Genomic DNA, 26,673 nt, shown 5'->3' on the forward strand with positions numbered 1-26,673 from the left:
TGCTAAATATGTTGTAAAAACTTTAATTTGCTGTAAAGTTGCTTTGCAACGATATGTATCGTGAAAGGCGCTATACAAATAAATTTGAATTGAGTTGAACTGAAGTTTTTCAGAAAACAAGAATTCACATCCGTTCTCCTTAACAGGAAAATGTATCTTGATTTAAGGATGTTTAGATATTTGAATTGGAAAATGAACAAAAATACTGACGAAGAGATTCATTTTTGTAACGTATGTAACTTTAAGATTTTCTTTTCTGTTTTAAGGCCTTAATTTGTGAATGGACAAATTAAGATTTTTAAAGACCTTTTTAACTGTTAAAAAAAAAAAAAAAAAACTCACATTACCCTCTCTCTTCTTTTTGTATTCTATTTTTTATTTTTATTTTTTCTTCTTTATTTATTATACAATTAACAAAAAGCAAAAAAGAGCTTGCTTTTTCTTTTTGCAAATTATTTTGCAATATTAAATTATTTTGTAATATTCATAGGTGATGAACCCCATCAAAACTCAGTGATCTGAGATCAGCTTAGAGGTGGGTGCAGCAGCAAAAAAAAAAACAAAAAAACAGCTTGTTCGCTATATTATTACACATGTGAATAAATAGATATTTAAACTTAAATATATATTTAATAAAACATGCAAATTATTTTGCAATATTAAATTATTTTGTAATATTCATAGGTGATGAACCCCATCAGAACTCAGTGATCTGAGATCAGTTTAGAGGTGGGTGCAACAGCAAAAAAAAAAAAAAAAAAAAAAAAAGCTTCTTTGCTATATCTTTACACGTGTGAATAAATAGGAATAAATAGATATTTTAATTTGAGTATATATTTAATAAAACAGGCAAATTATTTTGTAATATTATAATAACGAAACACTTACTCTCACTATACAGTATGTATCAAAGCTGCAGGTTTTGATCAGTATCATTTCTCCATTTTCAACTTTTTAGAAAAAATTATATCTATATTGAGTTTGGCATGTCCAAACAAAGTGATATTGAGAGATTTCTTTTTGTATTTTGATTTTGATTTTGATTGCTTCCATTGTCCTATTTGTAAGTCGCTTTGAAGCGTCTGCTAAATGTCTAAAATGTAACGTAAATGTAATGTAAACTGTAGAAACCCCACTGACCATATATAAAAAAACAAAAAACAAAAACAAAGGCTGAGTGGGAAAACAAAATGCTGTTTATAAAACTTTTATTCATGTTTAAATCATTTACATGAATTAATCAATCAATCATTTATCCATCATCAAATCATTAACGCTTCAAAAACCCAAAAAATGTAAGTAAAAAAGAAAATCATAAGACATTAAATGAAATAACAGACACTAACAGAACAGCAGTCACTAAAACAGCTGGTTTATATGTGTAGCTTTACAAACATGTGATCCATAAACCGATGAAACTTTTCATGTTTTAACAGCCGTGTCTCTGGATCTGTAGATGACGCCTCTGCTCTTCAGCTCTCGCACCACACCTGAGAGACAAAACACACAATCAGCCTCACAAAACGCAGTCATGAGAGAGCCATTCTGCTGAACGAGATCAGAATCAGACACTAACCTGGAGGTAACCGACCCGTTACTGTTACTGCATAGACACCTGGCTTGAAGTTACCTGAGAAAGACATCCACACTGTTACTGAACTGATCTGAATAATGACACTTTCGCCTTCTGTCAAGCTGCTTTATAGCTAAAATTGAAGTTGTTTCATAATGCAACATTAGCACTTCTATTTACACGTTTATTTATGCAAAGTGGCTTTTTGGCATCCGTTTTGTGTAAAAGTGCTAATGCAAATGAATGAGGTAAGCAAAGCAACTTCACCTGACTGCTTCTGAACATCTCACAAGTAAAGTGCACTCAAGTACTCACCGATTCTTTGCCATTTTGCCACCCAACTGTCCTCTGGGCTCATCATAGCAATAACACTGTAATAAAGACATCACACATTAGTGCTCAAATTAAATCCAACATACACAGGTGTGTTTTTTAAATAAATAATTGACTCAAAAATGGAAATCCCATCATCTTTGACATCCCATAACTTTCCAGACCAGTGTAAATCTCTTTCCTAAGTTGTATGGGTTACTTTATTTCTATTTTTGGTATGTGTAAGAAAGCAAGCAAGCCATTCAGGGAGAGTAAATGATGATCATGTTTACCATGGACTGAATTCTCTCTTTAAATGTAAGAAATAGCATTACGTACCCATCAAAAGAAGAACTTGTGCATTCATAAACCATCTCTCGATTACCCCTTATCTGCAGGTACGATTCACAGTTGTCACATCCGTCGTACTAGTGGCCTAAAACTTTTGCACAGTACTGTATATATATATATATATATATTTTTTTTTTTGTCATTTGTAAAAAAGTTTTTTTTTTTTGAGTTACAGATGTTTAGTACTATTTAGTACTTTAATCAAATATGTAACATTTTATAACATTTTACTCTAAAACTGTGTGAAAATCAAATCCATAAATCTTTTTTTTTTTTTTTTTTTTTTTTTTGCTCATATAGCAAGTAGCAAAATCTTTACCAGGTTTTCTAACATTCAGATGAAGTAAAAAAAAAAAAAAAAAAAAAAGTGACCAAACAGCACCAGAGAGATACATATTTAAACACACATGAAGGTTTTGATAGTTTTTGTACATTAAAGAGTGAGTCATTTATTTAATCAGGTCAATCTGAGTGACGAGACTCATGAGACTCAACGGTTGATCTTGAAACAGGAAGCTGATGTGGATCTGAGCTTCAATTCTCTTTCATTTGATTATCAATCAAGCTTAAAAAAAAAAGTTTTACACTCATTTTAGTGTATTATGAGGATTTTCATGCTTCAGCTAGTTTCAGTTAGCTTTTAAATGACAAAAACAAGTTCTAGTAGGTCATAACTAGATTTTATGTGCACACAAAGAGCATGCAACCATGAAGGCACATGCATAATATAATTCCAGCTATTTAAGCCAGCATAATTAGCATTTTGTAAATATATGTGTAATGAGAGTTATATGTAAATGGTTTTCGGTCATACTTTCATTTTCACTGACCATATATAAAAAAAAACAAAAACAAAGGCTGAGTGGGAAAACAAAATGCTGTTTATAAAACTTTTATTCATGTTTAAATCATTTACACAAATTAATCAAATCAATCATTTATCCATCCAACCATTATCGCTCCAAAAACCCAAAAAATGTAAGTAAAAAAGAAAATCATAAGACATTAAATGAAATAACAGACACTAACAGAACAGCAGTCACTAAAACAGCTGGTTTATATGTGTAGCTTTACAAACGTGTGATCCATAAACCGATGAAACTTTTCATGTTTTAACAGCCGTGTCTCTGGATCTGTAGATGACGCCTCTGCTCTTCAGCTCTCGCACCACACCTGAGAGACAAAACACACAATCAGCCTCACAAAACGCAGTCATGAGAGAGCCATTCTGCTGAACGAGACCAGAATCAGACACTAACCTGGAGGTAACCGACCCGTTACTGTTACTGCATAGACACCTGGCTTGAAGTTACCTGAGAAAGACATCCACACTGTTACTGAACTGATCTGAATAATGACACTTTCGCCTTCTGTCAAGCTGCTTTATAGCTAAAATTGAAGTTGTTTCATAATTAATGCAACATTAGCACTGCTATTTACACGTTTATTTATGCAAAGTGGCTTTTTGGCATCCGTTTTGTGTAAAAGTGCTAATGCAAATGAATGAGGTAAGCAAAGCAACTTCACCTGACTGCTTCTGAACATCTCACAGGTAAAGTGCACTCAAATACTCACCGATTCTTTGCCATTTTGCCACCCAACTGTCCTCTGGGCTCATCATAGCAATAACACTGTAATAAAGACATCACACATTAAATCCAACATACACATGCGTGTTTTTGAAAGAAATAATTGAGAGAAATATCATTACGTACCCATCAAAAGAAGAGCTTGTGCATTCATAAACCATCTCTCGATTACCCTTCATCTGCAGGTATGATTCACAGTTGTCACATCCGTCGTACTCAAACTGATCAATAGTCTGAAACCAGAGAAGATGAGGAATGACAATCAAACATATTCAGTATTCTCTTACAAACATTTGCCACAGTTAAACAAACTGTTTAAACTATATTATAACTGTAATGCCTGTGATTGTATCTAACAATATGTTTAATGTACATTGTATGACTGTAAGAAGCAGATACGCAGATACACACACACACACACGTCTGGTTCATTATCTTTGTGGGGACTCTCCATAGGCGCAATGGTTTGTATACTGTCCACACTGTATTTTCTATCCCCTTACCCTAACCCTACCCCTAAACCTAACCCTTACAGAAAACTTTCTGCATTTTTACTTTCTCAAAAAATCTCATTCTGTATTATTTATAAGCTTTTGTACCCATGGGGACCACAAGCCGGTCCCCACAATGTCAAAAATTTCAGGTTTTACTATCCTGTCCCCACAATGTAGCAAAAACAAGTACACACACACACACAACATAGACACACAATCACCATAATATATTTGAAACATGGTATTTCCATGGCCAAAAACATTATCGTGGTAAGATAAAGTTATTGTATAGAGTTTTATACCAACATAATCTTGCTATATTCATCTGCTGTATATAAATATGTAAATATATCAACGATGAAAGCATATGTTTTGATAGATGTCTCGCTTACCTTGACAAGAGAGCACAGCAGACACGCTCTCAAATGACGCAGATCTTTCGGGACAGTATCCAGAGACATTCCTGTCGCTTTAATGAAATATACTTGAAACTAAACAAAAAATATCTTTATAGATGCCTCAGAACAACAATCGCTTCTACGAGTTGTTAGCGTTCGCTAGCCACAAACGCACAAGCGGCGACGTTAAATGACGTCACTGATATGCGCCGCTCGACCGAGATATGAAATATTAGTTTATGTTTATTTTTGGTCATAAAATTAACGTGGAATATTAGTTTTATTCAATATGTCACTAAGTTGTATTTGGATAATTAATCTGTAAATATGTTTGTGATCAATGAGCTGCGCTTAAATTAGTGGTATTGTCTATACTACATTTCAACAAGAACGCAAAATAAGTTTCGTAATGGAAAGGAAATAATCGAATGAATGGAAAACACAAACTCTAATAATTCCAGAATGTTTTTTTCTAAATATTCCACGATGGTTAATTTTTAAAAAAACAAAATTTGTTTTAAAGCAATTTTAGAGGGTGACCATAAACAAACTGTGCAAAATAAAAGTTTCATAATGGAATGGAAATAAGCGAATGAATGGAAAACACAATATTAATTCTATTATGTTTTTTTCTAAATATTCAATGATGGTTCAAAATATTTGTTTCTAAACAAAATTTGTTCCAAAGCAATTTTAGAGGGTGACAATAAACGAACTGTTCAAAATAAGAGTTTCATAATGGAATTGATATGATTGAATAAATAAAAACAAAAACAAAAAATATATATATATTCCCCCCCTAAATATTCCATAATGTTTTAAGCAAAATGTTTTCTCAAAGCGATTTTAGAAAGTGTCTGTAAACGAACTAGAAAAAAATAAGAGTTTCATAATGGAATGGAAATTATTGAATGAATAAAAACCCAAAGCCTAATAATTCCATCATCTTTTTTTTTTTTTTTTTTTTTTTTTTTAATATTCCATGTTGGTTCAGATTAAAAAAAAAAAAAAAAAAAAAAAAAAAAAAAAAAAAAAAAATTTGTTCCAAAGCCATTTTAGACGATGACTGTAAACAAACTGTGCAAAATAGAGTTTCATAATGAAATTGAAATGATCGAATGCATAGAAAACACAAAGCCTATTAATTCCATAATGTTTTCCCTTAATATTGCTTGATTGTTCAAAACATTTTTGAACAAAATATGTTAGAAAGTAATTTTATAGGGTGACTCTAAACAAATTGGGCAAAATAAGAGTTTCATAATGAAATTGAAATGATCGAATGCATAGAAAACACAAAGCCTAATAATTCCATAATGTTTTTTTCAAAATATTCCAAGATGGTTCAAAATATTTTTGAAACAAAATTTGTTCTAAAGCAATTTTAGAGGATTAACATAAACAAACTGCAAAATAAAAGTTTCATATTGGATGGAAATTGTCGAATGAATAAAAAAACAAAGCCTTATATAATTATAATAAATTACATAACGTGTTTTTTCCCTAAATATTTTATGATTTCAAAGTATTTTTAAGCAAAATTTGTTCTGAAGCGATTTTAAAAGTCACTAGGGGTCGCTGTTAACTCACGTGAGCTTAGAGGTCACGTGAACCTTATTCCGATGCGGTTTAAATGCGTTCTATATGTGAACGCGCATAACGGTTCCAGTAACGGTTCTGGAAGGAGATGGTAAATATAAAGACAAGTAAAGTTATGAATTACTTGATTTTCTTTAACAAAGTTTCATAGATTTTGATCATATACATGTGTTGTGTTCTATTATGATCACAACTTTCATATTTATTGAATGTTTATAATGATCTATTCCATCTAAGGTTTATCTGTTATGAACTAACGACATGTTTGAAAAAGTAATGATGTTAATTAAATGTCTATTTTGAATTTTAGTGATGTTTATGCAATTTCCATCATCTGCAGGTCGTTAAATGATTGATTATTTGATTTGACAATGATGGATGTGGAGTTTGATAGATCTCTTCTCAGAGTCCACATTAACTACAATAACTTCCCAGCTAAGCTGTGGCGTTTGATAAACAGTCCCCAAAACGACTCAGTTTTCTGGAGCCCAAATGGAGAGAGCTTGATTGTCGACCAGCAGCGGTTTGAGGATGAACTGCTGTCACCAGTCAAAGAAGATGCTAAACTATTCAAGACCAGCAACTTCACCAGCTTTATCCGGCAGCTCAACCTGTATGGCTTCCGGAAGGTTTACGACGTGCCTTTCAGGGACAGAACCCGAAACCTGCACCAGTTCCACAATCCCTACTTCAAACAGGGTCGGCCGGAGCTTCTGGTGCATATGAAGAGGCTCACACTCGGTAACAAGGCCAAGATGCAGGCCGGAGAGGAGGTGACCTCTCGTCGTCCACGCCAAAACCAGTCTCAACACAAAAGAGGCCAGTATAACTTTCATATACAAGATTAAACATGAGTGGTGACAACTTTCCTCAATAAGACTAATGATTTGAGAAATCACACGTCTGGATGAGCTATAAACTATTTTAATAATTTATGCTGAGTAGGCTTTTATGGCTCATATAGTATGATATAATAAGAATATAGAGGAAAAGTCAGCTTAGTTTTATTCAAAAGCCCAAACAGAGCAAAAAATTTGGTGCAGATGCTGATATTTATACAGACATTCAATTGATGCTTGTAATGTTAATCACTGAGAGTTTATAACAGTATGGCAGATAGTTGCATAAAATAATATAAATATCAGTGGTCACTCTATATCTTCAATAATATGTGACCCTGGACCACAAAACCATCATAATGGTCCATTTTTTTAAAATTGAGATTTTTACATCATCTGAAATCTGAATAAATAGTTTTCCATTGTATGGTTTGTTAGAATAGGACAATGTTTGGCTGAGATGCAACTATTTGAAAATCTGGAATCTGAGAGTGCAAAAAAATAAAAATCTTGAGAAAATCACCTTTAAAGTTGTCCAAATAAAGTTCTTAGCAATGCATATTACTAATCATAAATTAAGTTTTGATGGATTTACGATAGGAATTTTACAAAATATCTTCATGGAACTTGATCTTTACTTAATATACTAATGATTTTTGGCATAAAAGAAAGATTGATAATTTTGACCTATACAATATATTGTTCGCTATTGCTACAAATTTGTCCGTGCTACTTAAGACTGGTTTTTGTGGTCCAGGATCACATATGTCTTAGCAAGATTATATTTAAATAATCAAAATATATAATGCAATGCATTCGAATGATGATTGAGGGATGAACAAATGAACATTCCTCCAAAGCCTGATAATGTTGTTTGATACTGATTTTCCTAAAAAAAAAAAAAAAATTCACAAACCAAGCTGCATCAGTCCATAAGTGTTTATCTGTTACTAACAATATCAGAGTTATTGTTATGTTTACTTTATAAAAAATCAAAGATCTCACAGCAAAAAGACACATGCATGAAGGTGTTTGAAGAAGTCCATCCAAAACTTAAAAATAATATAATAAAAAATGAATTTTCAGTGCAACCAATGAGTTTTAGCATTTAACGAGATATGCAGTCTTTAGTGAAAATGCTGTAGTTCATAATTCAAAAGTATGTGATTGGGTCTGAAGACATTGCAGTAATTATTACAGTGAAAACTTAACCAAAGCTGTATTACAAATGTGACACTGGACCACAAAACCAGCATAAATAGCACGGGCATATTTGTAGCAATAGCCAAAAATACATTGTATGGGTCAAAATAATTGATTTTTCTTTTATGCCAAAAATCATTAGGATATTAAGTAAAGATCATGTTCCATGAAGTAAATTTCCTACCATAAATATATCAAAACATATTTTTCGATTAGTAATATGCATTGCTAAGAATTTCATTTGGACAAATTTAAAGGTGATTTTCTCAGTATTTTGATTTCTTGTTTTTTTGCACTCTCAGATTTCCAGATATCTCGGCCACATATTGTCCTATCCTAACAAACCATACATCAATGAAAAGCTTATTCAGCTTTCAGGTGATGCATAAATGTCAGTTTCAAAAAATTGACACTTATGACTGTTTTGTGGTCCAAAGTCACAAATAATAAAAGTTCATTTTATCTGAGGTTGGGTTTTTCCCATGAAACACAGTGTTATTAAAAAGTCAATTCCATCTTATTCCATATATGAAAATGTAGGGCAATCACAATTTTGCTTGTTTCATTATAAAAATGCATATTATATCAGGATTTGACTCAGGCCCTCATGCATACTAGAACATAAAATGACTCCACTAGACTATCTTGATTTACAGTTTTAGGAAGAAGTGTCGGCATAAAATTTTGTAGCTTTTTAAATTGTTCAATGATCTATAAACTTCTCCTTTATATTAATTTCATAGGTTCTGTATCTCATCAGCAGAAGGGGTCTGAGCGAAGCCCGATCCCTCCGCTCCACTGGATATTTCCTTACAGTGATGTGCCTCCCTTCTACTCTAACAACGGCGTCCCGGTGTCTGTCATCCGCTTCAATCCGTACAACACTCCTCAAATGGTTCAGTCCAATCCCTGTGCTCTGTTTCCACAGGAGCCTAAATATATACCCCATCAGCTGTCCTATCCTCCTGGATTTTACTCTCAAGGTACTGACTTACTTTATCCTACAGTGCATTACATTAATTTATTAAATAAAGCCATTGTTTAACATGTTAAAAACAGTGTTTTCAGTGTATTTCAGTATTTTCAACAGGAAAAGGATTCATTCTGGAGTTTTGAGATCTCCGCAGGGTCTCAAACTGTGCTCAGATTTGCAGAGACACCAACGTCCTCATAATTTTTGGAGAAGCTTTATGAACGTATTGCCTTGTTTTGTTCAACATTTGTTTGTTTTGCTCTCAGTAGTTTGTCCGTGTTGCACCACTGGTTTGTTTGAAGCAGATCGAGCAGGTAGAGATCAAACACCTCTGCCATATTCACATTATGCTTATTACCCGGTGAGAAACATTACACAGTTCATATGCATATATTTCGGATAATTCATAATTACGTACAACTATTTTGGAGCGAATCTCACAAAACTGTGAACAACATGCAACATTTTTTTTTATAAATATAATACAACAACACTTTTTTTGTTGTTTTTCATAATCATTACTTTAATTTATCATTACTCTAGCAGAACTATCCAGTGAGCCACCATTACAACAGCATCCAAACCACAAATTGGCCCGCACGCCTTACGGCTGAGTGTCAGATGGGCGAGGTGAACCTCGACAGGGTGTTCCAGATAGTAGATGAGTTCCAGGGTTTGCCCAACGTCCATGTAGTCAGAATGGGCACCCCTGTGAAAGGCCAGCACACCTCCAGCCCTTCTCTCTACACTTTACCTGCTGCCTCCAAACCCGAACCTGACAGTCCTCAGAGCTCCAGGATCGACACTGCGGCATCCAGTCCTACGAGAGACGAGCGTCCCTCTCCAGTGGCCTGCGGTGTGGGCACTCAGTACATCAAACTGGAGTCTGAGGGACATGATGTGGAGAAGCAAGATGCCAGTCAACTCAGAGAAGATGATTCGGCATCTCTGGAGGCCTCAGAAAAGGTCAAAAGACGCTGGTATCGTCATAGTCGGTCTTTAAGTGTGTGTTTTAGCTAAAGATACAGTATCACACACATCAAAGACTATTTAAATTAAAATGTAACCTTCATGGATTGATGATATAACTCAATACTATTTAATCAGGCTGCTACAGATCAGAAAGTGACTCAGGAAAGCATCAGAAACTGACAGCAGAGCAAGACTCACTGCAGGTGCTTTAGGTAGGACAGTTTCAGATTAAATCACACCTTCACATCATGTTTTTAAACAATCATTCATATATATTTTTAATTGTAACTTTTTATGTCTTTATGGTTGTTAGGATCCACAGACGATAGGCAGGATTAATCAGCATATGCAAATGACAAGCATACATGTGCTAAGTTATTAAAATTGTAATTTATTTGTGCTTATGCTTATTTAATTATTAACTTATTATTATTAGTTATATAAGTTATTTACACTTATGAAGTATTTTTTCAAAAAGGATTTGAAGATCTGAAGTAGTGAGAAGTTAATATTGCACGCTGTTTTTTTTTTTTTTTTTTTTGAAAAGTTGTTTTTTCACAATGGTATTTATGTTAAATGCACATGCTTTAAATATCTAGAGAGTAAATGTGATATTTATCTTATGTCATAAATATTCTTATTTTATTTAACTTATCAGTATTCATAAGCAATTCATAATACAATTTATTTTTTTAAATGTAGCACAAGAGTGAAAGTCAGATTTTAATAGCATTGAATGAACTGATTTGTGTTCAGCTTTTTTAATTTGAATAAATGCAAAGCAAGTGAAATCCCTGATAAAGACTGAACAGGTCATTGCTGTGTGCTTTCTGTTATTTTGACTGCTCAGATAATTATATTTAATATATTATTAGATTATAAACCAGTTTGTAATGTCCAGTACACTGAATGCCCATTTCCCTAAGGACTTCATTTTAAAATGACCTATTTAGGATTTAATTAACAGTTAAGTATAATGTTAAATAGTGTAATTATTTTTTTTTGTCCTATGACAAATGCAAATTACAGTCACTTAAACTGTAATTAAAAACCTGTATTCCATGTGTTTTTTTCTGTTTGCCTCAAATCAACATCTCTAAAAAGAAAAATCAGAATTTGCAGAAAATGTATTCACCCTTGCTCGCTGGCTGGAGTGGAATTATGGACTTTTATTACTTGATGGATTTGTTTCCTACAAACACACAGATGTTTGCTTCACAAACACATTAATTGATGGAATGGGGTGGTGTGGATTACTTGTGGATTATTGTGATGTTTTTCTCAGCTGTTTGGACTCTCATTCTGGCGGCGCCCATTCACTGCAGAGGATCCATTGGTGAGCAAGTGATGGAATGCTATATTTCTCCAAATCTTTACCCATTAACATCTGTTCCCGTTGTTGTGGAGCCTACAGTTGTTATACCGATTATTATATTCACGTTTTGGCATCCAGCATCACTCTGTAATTCTGATGTTTCTCCAGTGATGTCAGCTAGGGGGCGCAGTGTGTGTGTGTGTGTGTGTGTGTGTGTGTGTGTGTGTGTGTGTGTGTGCAAGCTTAATGGGTCGGATCAGTTCTGCTCCACCCTCGCTGACAGTCAGCAGGTACACACACACGCACACACGCTCGCGTTCACTCTCAACTTTAAACTTTTCCAGCGTTCCTGCTGTTCGGATCAACAACACTGAGACTACAGCGCAGCGCTTGCGGATTCTACACTTGAAGTGACTGGATTTCTCGACATGGATCTGTGGAGATTTAATCTGAGTCGAGCAGGTTTGTGAAGTTTTAATTCATTTAGGAACATGGAAGTGAGTGTTCAGAAACGGCTCTCTCCTGACGGTGTGTTCGATCGCTCCCGCAAAGCTCTTGTTTTATCTGGATAATATTTTTCCCGTCGCATTTTTTTTTTATATGTTGGACCTCATGGGAAACATTTGCAGGCGTTCACAGTGGGATTGTTCTGCGTGTTTTCTACGGCTTGATCAGAGTGGAATAACTGAGACATTGTTGCATTGATGGATACGGTGATTCTGCTACAACCTGTTACATTCTGGAATGTTTGGAATCCTTTGAAGTGGACGCGGCGCACCGCACAATAATGGAGTCATTATGACGTCACGTTATCAATCACGACGCGCGGGAAGACACGGTGAAATCTGTAATATTATTGATCCGACCTTTAGGAGATCATATTAAACTTTTTTTGTCGTTTAAATCAATGCTCGCGCCAGGAGTCGGTCCGCTGTCAATCACTCTGTCATTCTGTCAGTCATGCTCTGTCAGTGATACAGGCCAGTCACCAAATAAAGTTCCATTCAGTTGTTAATAATATTCTTTTATTTCAAATTTCAACTGCTGAGCTCAAAAACTATCCACTCTAAAATCCACTGGGTTTTTGGACAGCTTCAGTGACCTCTAAGGATTCTCCTGTCTTTTATCCGAGTTCTAATTGGACGGATAGCTTTGTGAACAGTGCATAATGTATGGCCGGAGCCCGCCGCTGCAGCCAGGACAATGAGGGTTCCTGTGCGGCGATTGGCCGGGCTCTGGCCGTGGCTGCTCATGGCTGCCTTGCAGGTGGTGTTGGGCCACACGGGCCTGGAACTAGCCGCCGCTGTGGAGTCCGAACGCTCCGCACCCCGAGCCATGATCAAGGTGTCACTGCTGAAACAGGAGCCCACCAGCAGGCCCATCACCCTAGAAGGGGTGTTCGCCGGTGGCAGCGCAGGCTATGCTGAGGGGAAACTGATGCAGGTAAGAGCTGGAAGTTGTTTTTCAGTCTTGCATTGGACTGATGTCCCTTGTTGGCATCTTCATGGAGCCTTTCCTTTCCATTCCATAAAACGTTCTTTATACTGGAGAACAATGGTTCACTGAGAGGTTCTTGAAATGGAGGTTATATTGCATTGCTGTGGAAAACCCTTTAGGGAATGCTGTTCCGTATCTCATGCATCTTTCCTCTTGGAGGCTTTAACTGGCGGTCAATGGCATTAAAAAGAATTGGACTCATAAGCAAAACTGTCTGAATGCCAATGCATGGGATGTTAGATCAAAGCAAGTGTCGTTTATCATTTATGCAATCACATTCTGTACACTATTATTTTTTAATTCTGGTGCCACCGTAGATGTTTTGTCATGCAGTATCAGAAAATAACTGCATGAGCATCTTTGCTTTTGGAGGCTTTTAATTGGCAGACAAAGCCTGAAAAGTAAAGTATTTGTACACTTTAGCAACACTTGCAACTGTCTGAATGTCAATGCGTGAGATGTTAGATCAAAGCAAGTGTCATTTATTGTAAAGAAACACAAGCATGCAGTCACATTCTGTTTGTTTTAGACTATTATTTTTGATTTTTTAATTGCATGAGCATCTTTGCCTTTGAAGGCTTTAACTGGCAGACAAAGACTGGAAAGTACAGCATGTGTAACTGTCTGAATATATGCATTAGATATTTTATCAAAGCAAGTGTAAGTTATTGTAAAGAAACTTAAAAATGCAATAACATTCTGTTATGCATTAGAAATTCTTGCAAAGCAAGTGTTTTGGACTATTGTTTTTAATTTTGGTGCCACTGTAGAAGTTTTGTCATATAGTACCAGTAAAACCAACAACTCTTTGCTTGATCATCTTCGGTCCTGGAAGCTTTTACTGGCAGATGGTGACCCTAAAAGATATTTGGTCACTTAAAACTGTCTGAATGTCATTGTGTTAGATGTTAGATCAAAGCAAGTGTCATTTATTGTCGCTCTTCTAACAAAACAGTTGGCAGAATAAATGCAGTCACATTCTGACTATTAATTTGAATCATTTTGTGGCCGCTGTAGATGTTTTGTCATAGTACCAAAAACGGCAACAGCTCTTTGCATGATCAATAACGCAGAAGTCTACAGAGTTTGCTGATGGCGTAGAAGTGTACGGCGCTAATGTTGCATCTCGTCCGAGATCTGTCGTCGTCTCGCATGCGAAATCGCTCACCTGGGAAGTCATCGAATGCATCTGTGTGAGTGCCAAGAACTGCCCGGGTCTTATTGGAGCTGATAGATTTGTGGTGCTGTAAAGCGTTAGGTCTGTTCTCCGAGGCCATACTGCCAGATGTTTGAGCTTTGAAGGCTGTGAGTTCTGCGATTCTCTGCGAGAGCCATTCAGATCAAGCCAGAGGGGATGCACTAACTGTAAATGGATCTTAAAAGCCTTTATCCCTGTGGGAAAGAGTTACTGCATCATAAAAAATAAACTAAAACCGATTGCTTGTTAGTGCAATGCGTGTTTGTGATCAGCTTGACAGCAGTTCTCTTTAAAAGATGATTGCTTCATTAGACACGGATGGAGAAAAGTGTTTCCGAAGTTTTATTTTATTGGCAAAACGCATTTTGCCTCAATGTTCTGTTGCATGTTGTAACTAGATTTTTGCCTTATCTAAAGAAAGTGTGCCTGTGCCTGTGGGTGGTTGCTAAGGTGTTCTGAGTGGTTGCTAGGTGGTTTCTTACTTAAGAAAGTCCAGTTTCAAGTCTCTGTGAATATTCTGGTCTCTCTTCGGCGTGAGTCTTGAGAGTTTATTTTGGTCGTTTTAACAAAATCATAAGTGTTTTGAGGTGTTATTCACGCCGCCGGTAACTAGTATCTACATGCAGGATGTAAATTGTAATTGCAAGCCCATGCAAAAGAACATTGTGGATTTGTAACTCAGAGGTTGAAGGTTCATGGGTGTTTTGTGAACTGTAGAGCGGCTGAAAGCGGCAGTTGTACTTGAGCGAGTGCTTTGTATTGGTTAAGAAACATCCGCTGACTAATTATCAGAACGATAATGCATGCATGTGTGTTTGATTTACAGAAGGCTATCAGTCTCTCGCTTCCAGAGAACGTGTCGCACAGACAGATGCTTTTTGTTGCAGCGCCAACCTGTTGCAACAGGCCTGGCTTGCTTTGGCGCATTGTCCTCCTGCATAATGTTCCCTTCCTCTAGGGGACAAAGTGATAGAAGCAGGTGGGGGTAGGGGGAAGTTTCTATCTTTTCTTCCCTTACTTTTTCCTTTGGCCAGACCACATGAATTCAACATTACGGCTTTTATCTGCTGCTGGGAAGAATGATATCGAGCCATCTACTGTATAGCGTGTTTGTATGCTGTGCGTCAAACTATGGAGTGCACTAGGGCCTGGTGAAAAAGCTTTAATTAAGTCTTGATATTTTTTGGCCTTTTGACACCATTTGATTTATAAATCGGAGTATTTCTATGTATTTAAATTTTTGCTTTTGTCCACGGTTGCCATTTAAATTAGAAGTGTTTGATATAACGTAAAATGCATTTAAAATCTAGTTCAAATAATCAAGGCATGTTTTCCACAGTGTTTTGCATCAAGTGAACGTAAGGAAAAATATTTACAATTTAATTCTATAGCTTTATACTTTTAATAAATATCTGGAAATTCGTATGTGTTCATATTCACATGTATTTAAATTCAAAATGTTTAATATAAAAAGTAACGTAGTAAAAATCTAGTTAAAATAATCAAGGCATGTTTTTCCACCATGTTTTTCACCAAATTTTTTTTTTTTTTTTTTTAAAGTTCTGATAAATATTTAAGGCTAAAACATTCAAGGCATATTTTCCAACATGTTTTGTTTAAGGAAGATTTACAATTTACATTTTTTTAAAACAATCTTTTAATAAATATCTGGAAATGTGTATGTATTTGCTTTGATTTTTTTTTTTTTTTTTTTTTTTTTTGTATTGTTGCTATTTAAACTATATATCTATATCTATCTATATCTATCTATCTATCTATCTATCTATCTATCTATATATATATATATATATATATATATATATATATAAACTTATTTATATAATTATAAATTATATAATTTTATAAAATATATAAAAATATATATATTTATTGGTTAAAATTACATATTTTATTTCATAAGTGGAAATTTATAAATACATTTTATCAATTAAATATTTAGAATTAAAATAAATAAATTAATAAATATCTGGAATTGTGTATGTATTTGCTTGATTTTCTTTTTCTAAAACTGTATAATTTTTCTATCTTTTAATAAATTGAAAATTCTTCACTTCGTGGTGATGCTAACAAAAGGCTTAAATTTCGTTCTGAATTCTTACGAGTTTGAGCTGATTCAGTCAGATTCGTTATAATGTGCACAGTGTTGCTTAGTTTTATATTTCCAGCAAAATACATGGTGAACAACAATGAATATATATCGGGCGGCCCAACCACCCATGGTTCGTTTGCCTCCGTGTTAAACTCCAAACTAAGCGAAGTGAGGCAACAGCCTGCCTGTTTAGTTAAGTGTGCTGGATTAGTGCTTTTCCAGGCGTGTCTGCCTCGGCTGTCCTCGGGCGGCTCTGAATTCGCCGCGTTGAGGATGACAGCCAGTTTTCATAACCACCAGTAATTACACATCTCCCGTCCCATTTGATCTTCCTAAGCATGTTGTTTCTCCAGGCCACAGGTTGGCGAGCGGCGCTACCCAAATTTGACTGGCTTTTCTGGGCCGGTCGGCGGATCACAGGCAGAGCAAAACAAGATCAGACATGATGATGGTGGAAATGTTTTATTTAAGGAGAAAAGGCCTCTTGGCGCAGCCACTGGTCTTTAATGGAGGCCGATCGTACGTGCACTGTTTATTTTGCATTACAAATGTGCAGTTTGATTTGACACAAGTGGTACCTTTTGCTGTTTGAACCAAAAATATATTATTTTATATACGTATATGCATATATATCATTCTAATATTACAGTACAGACTTACTATTTGCATGTCAGTAAGACACATGACTTAAAGTCTTTCGCCACACCGCTTTTCTTTCAGAGCTATCCAGATGTATGGCGACGAGTATAAAAACTTTTGAGAAAACCACCGAAAGTCTTTAGTGCTATTTACATCAACAAAGCAATATAGTGACCCCAAAATGTATTTAAATATTAGAAATATGGAAGCTTGTCTCCGCCACAGGATGAAAAAGAACATTGTAATGACTTTATCTCACCTTTTTCACTTTTTTTCTCTAAATTCTGAGAATTGTAGGATATAATCTCAGAATTGGATGGTATTAGCTCATAACTGCAAGACAAAAAGGCTGAATTATGAAATGAAAAATTATTTTGTTGAGGAAACAAAACAGTAGCAAGGAAAAAAGGCCATAATTATAAGATAAAAAGTCTCAATTACCTCTTTTTTATGGAAACAAAACAACTGAGAAAAGTCAGAATTGTGAGAAAGTTGCAATTGCCTTTTTTAAACAAAACAAAACAGAATTGCAAGGAGGAAAAAGTCAGAATTGAGAGGAAAAAAAGTTGCAATAACATTTTATTTATTTATTCTGTGGTGGAAATGGGCTTCCATATTTAAATGTCCGCATGTCATTGCATTTAATTTCATTTATTGTAAAGGAAGATGCACAAGCACACTTTAGAAGCAAAACAACAATGGCATACTTTCATGTTTTGGGTGTTTGGAGGCCATTCTTGAGGGATATATTTATTTGACTCCATGATTTTAAATCTAGCAGTGGCTACGAGGGTCAGTCAAACAATGTTTGATAGGAATGCTTTCCTTCTAAGTCTATTAGATTAGTTTCTTCCTTCTCCCCTCCCCGTGTGTTTGACGCTTTGTGGCGGAGAGGTCAGCTTAACCTTTGTAAACGCTCACAAAGAGCAGTATCAGGTTATACTGAGCCCCTGATTGAAGCTACTGATCTAAGATCCTCTTACCTACAGTAATGCTGGGTGGCATGATGGGTGAAATGAGTTTTAATAAAAGAAATTAATGCTTTTATTCAGAAATGATGCATTATAAGACATTCTAATGTTACCCAAAGATTTCTATTTCAAATAAATGCTGCTCTTTGATCTTTAAATTGATCTGTGAATTCTGAAAAATAAAATGTAGCACCGTTTCCATAAAAATATTGGGCAGCACAACTGTTTTCAACATTGATAAACAGTAATGATGCTGAAAATTCAGCTTTGATACAGCAATAAATTATATTTTAATTTACACTGCCGCTCAAAAGTTTGGGATCAGGAAGACTTGTGATGTTTTTAAAGTCTGTAATTCTGATCAAGGCTGCATTTATTTGATCAAAAATACAGAAAAAACAGTAATATTGCAAAATGTTATTGCAATATAAAATAATGGTTTTTATTTTAATATACTTTAAAATATAATTTATTCCTGTGATGCAAAGCTGAATTTTCAGCATCATTACTCCAGTCTTAACTGTCACATGATCCTTCAGAAATCATTCTAATATGCTGATTTATTATTATCATTTTCGGTGTTTGAAACTGTTGTGCTCCCAAATATTTTTTTTTTAGAACCTGTGATTTTTATTTTTTTATTTTTTTAAGGTTTCTTTGAATAATGCAAATGGTGAATAAAAGTATTAATTTTTTTCAAAAAAAAGAATTTTAAACAGTACTGTATATTGTTAGAAAATCTTTCTATTTTAAATAAATGCTGTTGTTCCAAAAAAGCAACTGTTTCCAACATTGATAATTCGAATAATAAATCAGCATATTAAAATGATTTCTGAAGGATCATGTGACACTTAAGACTGGAGTAACATCTTATGAAAATTCAGCTTTGCATCACAGAAATAAATTATATTTTAAAGTATATTAAAATAAAAACCATTATTTTGTATTGTAATAACATTTTGCAATATTACTGTTTTTTCTGATCTATTTTACAGTATTTTTTTTATACATTTCATCATTAATTACAAAGAAATATAAGCAGAAAAAATTGAAATATTTTCTTTACGTTCTTCAGTAAGCTTCGAAAACAAAACTTTTGAATGATAACGTGCGTAAGTGCATTTTTTTTGTACGGTATATGCACGTTTTAATGTAATTTTCAGCAAAAGTAATGCCTTATGGTGTACGATCTGATTGAATCACCGGCCCTGCTCTCATCTAACCTTTACTATCATCAGCCGATCTTCAAACTGACCTCATTTTTCTCATGTGACCTCTACAGAAATGGCTCATTGGCTTACGACGGGCACGACGGCAGACGTTAGAATTAGCCGAGCAAACGCCCTCGATGACTTGGCAGCTTCGTATCTATCGTGTAACTCTCCACTTTTCTTCTAAATAATCTCCTGCCCCGTCTGATCTCTCAGGAGGACGGATGATAGGGAGGTTGGGATGAACGCGTTAATGGAGTACGAGATCAAAGCGTTAGGTTGAAAACGCAAGTCTAGATGATTAAAAAGGAGCTTGTTTACTCTGCGCTTCCGATAGGCCTCCCCTCCCCTCATTCAGATGGGTTTCCTGTCTATATTTCCCTCTTGGAAACTGATAACAGGCCGTCCGGGCCTCCTCTCGGCTCCCGACCTGTTGATGTTTGTCTTCCAGCCTGCAAATTGAAAGCTTTTGCTTTAGTCTCCTGATGTTTCTCTTATGGAAAAAACCCTCGGGAATCTCTCATGCGTCTCCTCTCCAGACTCAGAAGAGATCTAAGCATAAACTCAAACATTTCTCATCAGGTTTTTACAAGATCAAATGATATGGCAAGTAACGCATTGAGTTAAATGTAGAATTTTGAAGTAGAAAAACTGAACTAGCATTTTTCTTTTAAAACAAACGTAATGTAATGTTTTATTTACAAATTCATAACATAATTTTTACAGTGTGGGTAAAGATGTTATTGTTAACTAAAATTAATAAAATCATTTTCTTTAATCGAAATAAACTAAAGTAAAATAAAATAAAAATATTAGACAAAACATTTTTGGAAAAAATTTGAAAACTGTTTAGAAATGTGAAAACTGAAAATGCTGTCTCAGCAACTAATAAAATTCAAAATAAAAATCTATTAAAGGTCTATAGAAATATTTTTTTAAATTAATAAAATTAATAAAATAAAAAAATCACAACAACATGACTAAAACTTGAACTAAAATTTAAATGAAAACTAAAACATTTAAAAAATATTAATGAATTCTGTAATAGTATTTAAATAATATACACATTTTGTATTATTCATAAATTCTGTAATATATATAAAATAATACTAAAATGACACTGGATCTGAATTATCCAATTTAATTTGGTGTAGAAACAATTTTCACAAATTGCTACATTTTGCAATTTAATAAGTGTGAAATAAAATAAAAATATTAGAGAAATTTTTACAATTTTGAAAAATGCTTGTGAACTGTGAAATTTAGAAATGCAAGTAGAAGTACATTTCTGAAACTAAAACTCAAAATTAAAAAATTTAATAAAAATATTTAAAAAAAATGACCACATCACAATGAAATGACTAAAACTTAAAATAAAATGACATCAAAATGTTTTAATATTAAAAAATTCTACAATCGTATCTAAATTATATATAAATAATTTGTAGAATTTCTAAATTCTATAATGGTATATAAATTACAGCTGCAAAAAGATTAGTCGCGTTCAATCAATTCAAAATAAGTTTGTTTACATGCTGTGTAGGGCTGCAACGATTAATCGAACGATGTCGTGAGGCGCGTTTAGTCAATGAAGCCGGTACTTTGATTAGTAGTAAAGCTACATCACGTGCGTTCAGCTGGAGCGGCAAGTAATACACAGAGCCGTAAAGCACTGACAAGCTACGCCAAATCGCGCGCAAAGTTGAATTCGATTTTGAGCGCGATTTTGGCGTAGCTTGTCAGTGCTTTACGGCTCTGTGTATTACCTGCTCTGTGTACTGAACGCACGTGATAGAGCTTTACTACTAATCAAAGTACCGGCTTCATTGACTAAACGCGCCTCACGACATCGTTCGATTAATCGTTGCAGCCCTAATGCTGTGTGTGTACTGTATATTTATGTGTATGTGTATGTATATATGTATGTGTATGTGTATGTGTATGTGTGTATATATATATATATATATATATACATACATAATATTTTATTTTGAATCGATTAATTGTAACCAATCGTTTTGCAATACTAAAATAACACTGTTTCTGGGTTGCTGTCCGCAATAATTTTAGCTTTTAATATGAGCTCTGTATGCTTACTGTATATCAGCTATTGATGCATTTGTGTCTTTCTTATTTCTTCTCAGGAATTGTTGGAGAAGCATATAAGTAAATGTCCTGAGCTTTTAAAGAACTACATTTGAGCAATTACATTTCCACTGCATAATCTATAATGGCTCGTTAGTTTGTTCATTAACTGTTACTGTGTTCTGAACACTGTCATGTGGTCTTATTTAACAGAAAAACAATACTTGTTATTAGCACATGTCTGGACTTTATAACAGTTACATCAGCAGTGTAAGTAAACGCAGACCACATTGCATGTGCTTTCTGCAACATCATTCGCCTTAAAATTAGACCCTGCGAGTGCCAGCGCATTCGCTCACGGTGTTAGCGATTTTGTAGGATGTTATATTGAAGGCTAGTGGACGTTACAGGCTGTCGCGGTACATGATTGGGGTCACGGTACCGTCGGCGCTGCTCGAATCAAACGGGGCCAATCAGATTACACGCTTTTATGGCCCACTAATAGCTGGTTGTTTCCTTTGTGTCATTGTGGAATTCTTAATGATTTGAATGAAGACGAAAGGAACAGGAAGCTTGTTCTAGAGCGACGGAAGGGGGTCTGGATTTGTCATTAAGACGCTGATTAAAGTGTGTGCAGCAGGAACATGTCCTGAGTTGAGATTTCACAAAAGATTGGCCTGTGCTGGTTTCAAAGACTTAACTACCTGTAAAAGCCTGATTAATCCTGTGTTGACTCTTGCGTAAATCCATATTAAAACTCTATGAACATAATAATCCCTTATTTAACGCTCTAATAGGCTTTTCTCTAGTGAGATAAACACTTAACCATGGGTTTATTTGTTTTGTTTTTTTTGAACCTCCAGGTTAAAGCGATAGTCCTCCTGTCATTTCAAAACGGTGTGACTTTTTAATCTGTGCAAAACAAAAGAAGATATTTCGAAGATTGCTGGTTACCAGATGTTTGTAATGTGTATGCGTGTTTGGAATGACATGAAAGTGAGTGAACTTGAATCTTTTTGGATGTACTGTCCCTTTAAGGCTACGTTTAACTCTAGTTTAAGGATTGTTTTGCATTTTTATGATTTGGTTTGATTTATCCATGGGCTTTTAATCTGGACATGCTGTTTTAACTTCCAAAGTAGACTACCAAAGTTTTAAGGCTGATATAGCAGATGATATATGGCGTTTTGTAATTATAAGTTTTTATTTGGATGACATGTGTGAAGCAGGACTTTTATTTTGATAGCACTGAGAACACCAGTGCATAGACACCAGTTTCAACAATTCAATTATTTCTTTATTTGTTTAAAAATACTATGATAGTGTTACAGATCAAAAGAAGTTGCCATCTTAATAAACATTTTACAGATTTATGAAGTTCCAATATTTATATCAGTATGTTAGATCTGTGCTTTCCATCTTAAAGTGACAGTAGCCTAATAAAACTGCTGTTGTCTGTAATGTTAGTTAATCAATCAAACAAACAAAAAGACATAAAATCACTCACTGATTGTGATTCTATCACTTTATAGATTTACTAAGAATCAATTCATACAGTAATGTTTTAAAGTTTAACTTTTGACAACTAATTGTTTAGTGCAGTACTGTTTTAAAGGGGTCATCGGATGCTAAGTTCACTTTTTCATGTTGTTTGAACATTAATGTGTGTTGGCAGTGTATGTGCAAATCTACCCTATAATGATAAAAATCCATGCAGCGGTTTTTAATTAATCTGTAAAAATAATATCCCCCTTTTCAAATTGAGCCATTCTCAGATGCCTGTCGGTGTGGCGTCACACCCACAGAGGCCACTCCCACAATAGTTGATTGACATGAGCTCTTACGTTAGACCAGCTGTCACTGTCCAATAACTTTCCATGTTGTGATGCCAGAGCAGGGATGTAAGTTAGACAATAATATCTCAGACTGAGGGATTGAGGTGTTGTGTTGCTGGATGTAATAATGAACATAGTGGTCGTCATTTACTCCAGACATCTGAGCCGCTGAAGATACAGTAGAATATGTTTGTTTGTGAAGGGAATGCACCTCCCGATCTACATATATCAGTCTATTTTTGTGAGAATCATTCATGATCCAGCTTCACTTACAGCAGAAGTGAGTATAAGCGTTTTTTTTATGAATCTTTGCAATCGCCTTTCTTTATAACGTGGTAGTTAGAAAGTTTAGCGGCTTTTTTTTTTTTTATCAAGTTCAAATGATATATTTGAAATGGATTCCTTTTCAGATTATTTATTTCAAATTATTTGAGTGAGTATTACGTAAAAAAAAATTAATTTCATTTCAGAAATGATGTATGTTTTTAAATATTGTGATGTCATCTGCTTTAAAGGAGAAGTCCACTTCCAGTACAACAATTCACAATTAATCTACTCACCCCCTTGTCATCCAAGATGTTCATGTCTTTGTGTCTTCAGTCGTGAAAAAATTATGGTTTTTGAGGAAAACATTTCAAGATTTTTCTTCATATAATGGACTTCATTGGTGCCCCAATTTTGAACTTCCAAAATGTAGTTTAAATGCAGCTTCAAAGGGCTCTAAAGGATCCCAGCAGAGGAAGAAGGGTCTTATCTAGCAAAACGATCGGTCATTTTTTTTTTTTTTTTTTTTTTTTGGAAAATTAATTTTTGTGTGTACTTTTTAAGCACAAAAGCTTGTGTAGCACAGACTCTGGGATGCGCATTCACGACGCTACGTACTATTGAATCGAGTCGAAAGGTCATGCGGAACTACAGACCCAGTGTTCACAAAGCGAATGCGCAAAGACTAAGAAAGTGCAAGTAAGTTTGTAAACACTGTTTACAACAAAAAGGTACAGCGATGTCCTCCTCTCAAGTTGTAGGAGAAAATAAGATGGTGTTTTTCGCCATATTCAGAACACAGACGATGAACTTACATGTGATTTGTAGTAGTGATGGGAAGTTCGGATCATTTTACCGACTCGGACCGTCGAGTCTCGTTCAGCAAAATGAACAAATCTTTTTTCCGAGTCATTTCGTTCATTTTAGCAAAATATAATTAAAATGTTACGTGTTACTTCCCTAACACATCTACTGCACAAACGTTGATCACACTACAAACAAGACAAAACTATAATGCTATAAGAAACAGAAAAGATTCATTCATTGTTTACCTGGGTCTTTAGTCTATGATTAGCTCACCTCACCTCTTATCTGACAAGTTTTCGGGTTTGAGTCGTTCGTTCATCATGTGACAGCCCCATAAGATGAACGAACGACTCGAAAAACCCAAAGACTCGAAACAGGTGAACTAATTCCAGTACAGAACCTAATAAGATGTTGTGCATGTGCGACTGAACGAATCACTCGCCGAGATGACTTGTTCTTCCCGAGTCACATTACAGATTCGTTTAAACTGAAAGAATCATTCAAGAACGACCCATCACTAATCATTTCGCTAGATAAGACCCTTCTTCCTCTGCTGGGATCGTTTAGAGCCTTTGAAGCTGCATTTAAACTACATTTTGGAAGTTCAAAATTGGGGCACTAATGAAGTCCATTATATGAAGAAAAATCCTGAAATGTTTTCCTCAAAAACCATAATATCTTTATGACTGAAGACAGAAAGGCATGAACATCTTGGATGACAAGGGGGTGAGTACATTATTTGTAAATTGTTGTTCTGGAAGTGGACTTCTCCTTTGAATTGTCTTATATTTAAGATATCAGCGTCGTCAATCAATAAATCCATATTGGTTAACCACTGATTAACAAAGTGTTAAATGAACCTGGGTTAACAATTTTAACTGTGAAAAGCCTGTAATAAGCATAGGATGAGTCAAAATCTTTAGCATCTTCCATATTTGTTTAAATTTATTACTACTGTAAAACATTTTTGCTGCAGTTAAACAAGCGATTAATGCCTAAAATCGGGAGCGGTGATGTCAGCGTTTCCATCAGCAGGTGTGTCTGTCTGTTTCTTTACATATTCATCAGCGAGTCTTTGAATCGTTTATAGGGGGAATTTCCAATCACTAACACTCGACTGTTTTTCTTATGTTTTTACAGTTTCCATGCATAGGCCTCTTTTATGTTATCGTCATGCAGGCCGCTTTTCCCTAGCTTTAATATTTTTAATTGGTGGTACTTTTTAAGAGGATGAATGCATGGAAACGATGCATCTTCTCCGAGTGGGTTTTATCGTGTTGGCATTGTGCTTTAACTCACTGTCTTAACAGTAACTGTCAGCACGTTGAATGCTCTCCGAGTAGTTACGTGTGTAAGTTCATGTCCTTCAAAGTGCCGCCACTGCTGCCGTCATCAAAGAAGCGCTTCTGTAACACATTCACCAGCTTCAACAGTAAATTTCACTCAATTACTGTCAGAGTGTCAATCGTTTTGCTCTGAGCGGTGTTGCGGTTGTTGGTGAGAACCTTGCAATAAAAGATTACTGTTATTCAGCCTATTTATTTCTTGGAAATATTGAAGGACTGCACTCAGCACCTATTTATTTAGTGCTAATAAACGCGTCTGATCGTGTCTGGTGGACATGAAGACGCTAGACCAGCCTAATTATAAAGGACTTCCTTAAGACCGACAAGTCAACGAATGATTCTGATTCTGATAGAACCATTCGATTTTGAAATATTTTTTTTTTTATGTAATAATAATTTGAAATTATAATATTATTATTGTTATTATTATTATTATTAGGGCTGTTAAACAATTAATCACGATTAATTGTGATTAATCACATGCAAAATAAAAGTTTGAGTTGGCCTAATATATGTTTGTGTAATTATTATGTATATATAAATACAAACACATTCATGTATATATTAAAGAAATATTTATATGTATGCATTATAATTTTTATATAATTTATATTATATATAAATAAAAATATTAAATAAATAAATTGAATAAATAAATTACATAAATAACATTTCTCTTAAATATATACATTAATTTGTGTGCATTTATCTATACATAATTACACACAGCACACACACATATTAGGCAAACTTAAACTTTTTTGTATGCGATTTAATTGTTTGACAGCCCTTATTATTATTATTATTATTGTTGTTGTTGTTGTTGTTAAATTTTATCAAATATATAAAATATATTTTATATATAAAAATATTAATATATAATATTTTATATAAATTTTTAAAGTGTAGGATTTAATACCAGATGTGCTTAAACTTTTAAATATAAAAGCCTAAAAATCAAACTTGTTGCCTAATATCCAGTTATATTATTAGATTTTTTTTTAATTTATAACATTTAAACAAAAAAGACTAAAAATGTGAATAATTTTTTTTTAACCAAACTTTTTAACCAAACATTTTTTTACATTTCAA

General features: G+C 34.4%; 3 protein-coding genes across 7 annotated transcripts in view; 2 read left to right on the forward strand and 1 right to left on the reverse strand.

Moving 5' to 3' along the window:
• Positions 1–1,259: 1,259 nt before the first annotated feature.
• Positions 1,260–4,915, reverse strand: supt4h1 (SPT4 homolog, DSIF elongation factor subunit). Of its 4 annotated transcripts, none has more exons than XM_051108785.1 (5): positions 4,712–4,915; positions 3,952–4,058; positions 1,889–1,944; positions 1,577–1,630; positions 1,260–1,490 (listed from the first exon to the last, which is right to left on the reverse strand). In XM_051108785.1, the coding sequence occupies exons 1-5, from the start codon at positions 4,778–4,780 to the stop codon at positions 1,423–1,425; spliced, it is 354 nt and encodes a 117-aa protein (XP_050964742.1). In that variant the 5' UTR covers positions 4,781–4,915; the 3' UTR covers positions 1,260–1,422. The 4 variants fall into 4 exon arrangements, with proteins under 4 accessions (XP_050964742.1, XP_050964741.1, XP_050964739.1 ...); XM_051108784.1 differs by lacking the exon at positions 1,889–1,944 and adding an exon at positions 3,812–3,867 and having other exon boundaries at positions 1,261–1,490; XM_051108782.1 differs by lacking the exons at positions 1,577–1,630; positions 1,889–1,944 and adding exons at positions 3,496–3,549; positions 3,812–3,867 and having other exon boundaries at positions 1,261–1,490.
• Positions 4,916–6,330: 1,415 nt separating this feature from the next.
• hsf5 (heat shock transcription factor family member 5) lies at positions 6,331–10,694 on the forward strand. The gene is made up of 7 exons (XM_051109461.1): positions 6,331–6,407; positions 6,657–7,135; positions 9,102–9,341; positions 9,598–9,692; positions 9,875–10,297; positions 10,439–10,515; positions 10,617–10,694. Exons 2-6 carry the CDS (start codon positions 6,688–6,690, stop codon positions 10,481–10,483), a joined length of 1,251 nt encoding a protein of 416 aa, XP_050965418.1. The 5' UTR covers positions 6,331–6,407; positions 6,657–6,687; the 3' UTR covers positions 10,484–10,515; positions 10,617–10,694.
• Positions 10,695–11,913: 1,219 nt separating this feature from the next.
• Positions 11,914–26,673, forward strand: part of LOC127165350 (E3 ubiquitin-protein ligase RNF43) — a 122,308-nt gene continuing 107,548 nt past the window's right edge. For both annotated transcript variants that reach the window (XM_051109853.1, XM_051109854.1), the window contains exon 1: positions 11,914–13,061. In XM_051109853.1, the coding sequence (XP_050965810.1) occupies positions 12,822–13,061 (240 nt within the window). In that variant the 5' untranslated portion in view covers positions 11,914–12,821. The remainder of the gene's footprint in view (positions 13,062–26,673) is intronic.

Source organism: Labeo rohita, chromosome 5, assembly GCF_022985175.1.
Source record: "Labeo rohita strain BAU-BD-2019 chromosome 5, IGBB_LRoh.1.0, whole genome shotgun sequence".
Classification (NCBI taxonomy): Eukaryota; Metazoa; Chordata; class Actinopteri; order Cypriniformes; family Cyprinidae; genus Labeo; species Labeo rohita.

Coding starts and splice junctions, on each gene's coding strand:
- supt4h1 (XM_051108785.1), bottom strand. CDS start 4,780: ATGTCTCTGGATACTGTCCCGAAAGATCTGCGTCATTTGAGAGCGTGT. Junction 4,059..4,711: donor TGCTGTGCTCTCTTGTCAAG/GTAAGCGAGACA, acceptor CTCTGGTTTCAG/ACTATTGATCAGTTTGAGTA. Junction 1,945..3,951: donor ACAAGCTCTTCTTTTGATGG/GTACGTAATGAT, acceptor TCTTTATTACAG/TGTTATTGCTATGATGAGCC.
- hsf5 (XM_051109461.1), top strand. CDS start 6,688: ATGATGGATGTGGAGTTTGATAGATCTCTTCTCAGAGTCCACATTAAC. Junction 7,136..9,101: donor CCAGTCTCAACACAAAAGAG/GCCAGTATAACT, acceptor TTAATTTCATAG/GTTCTGTATCTCATCAGCAG. Junction 9,342..9,597: donor TCCTGGATTTTACTCTCAAG/GTACTGACTTAC, acceptor TTTTGCTCTCAG/TAGTTTGTCCGTGTTGCACC.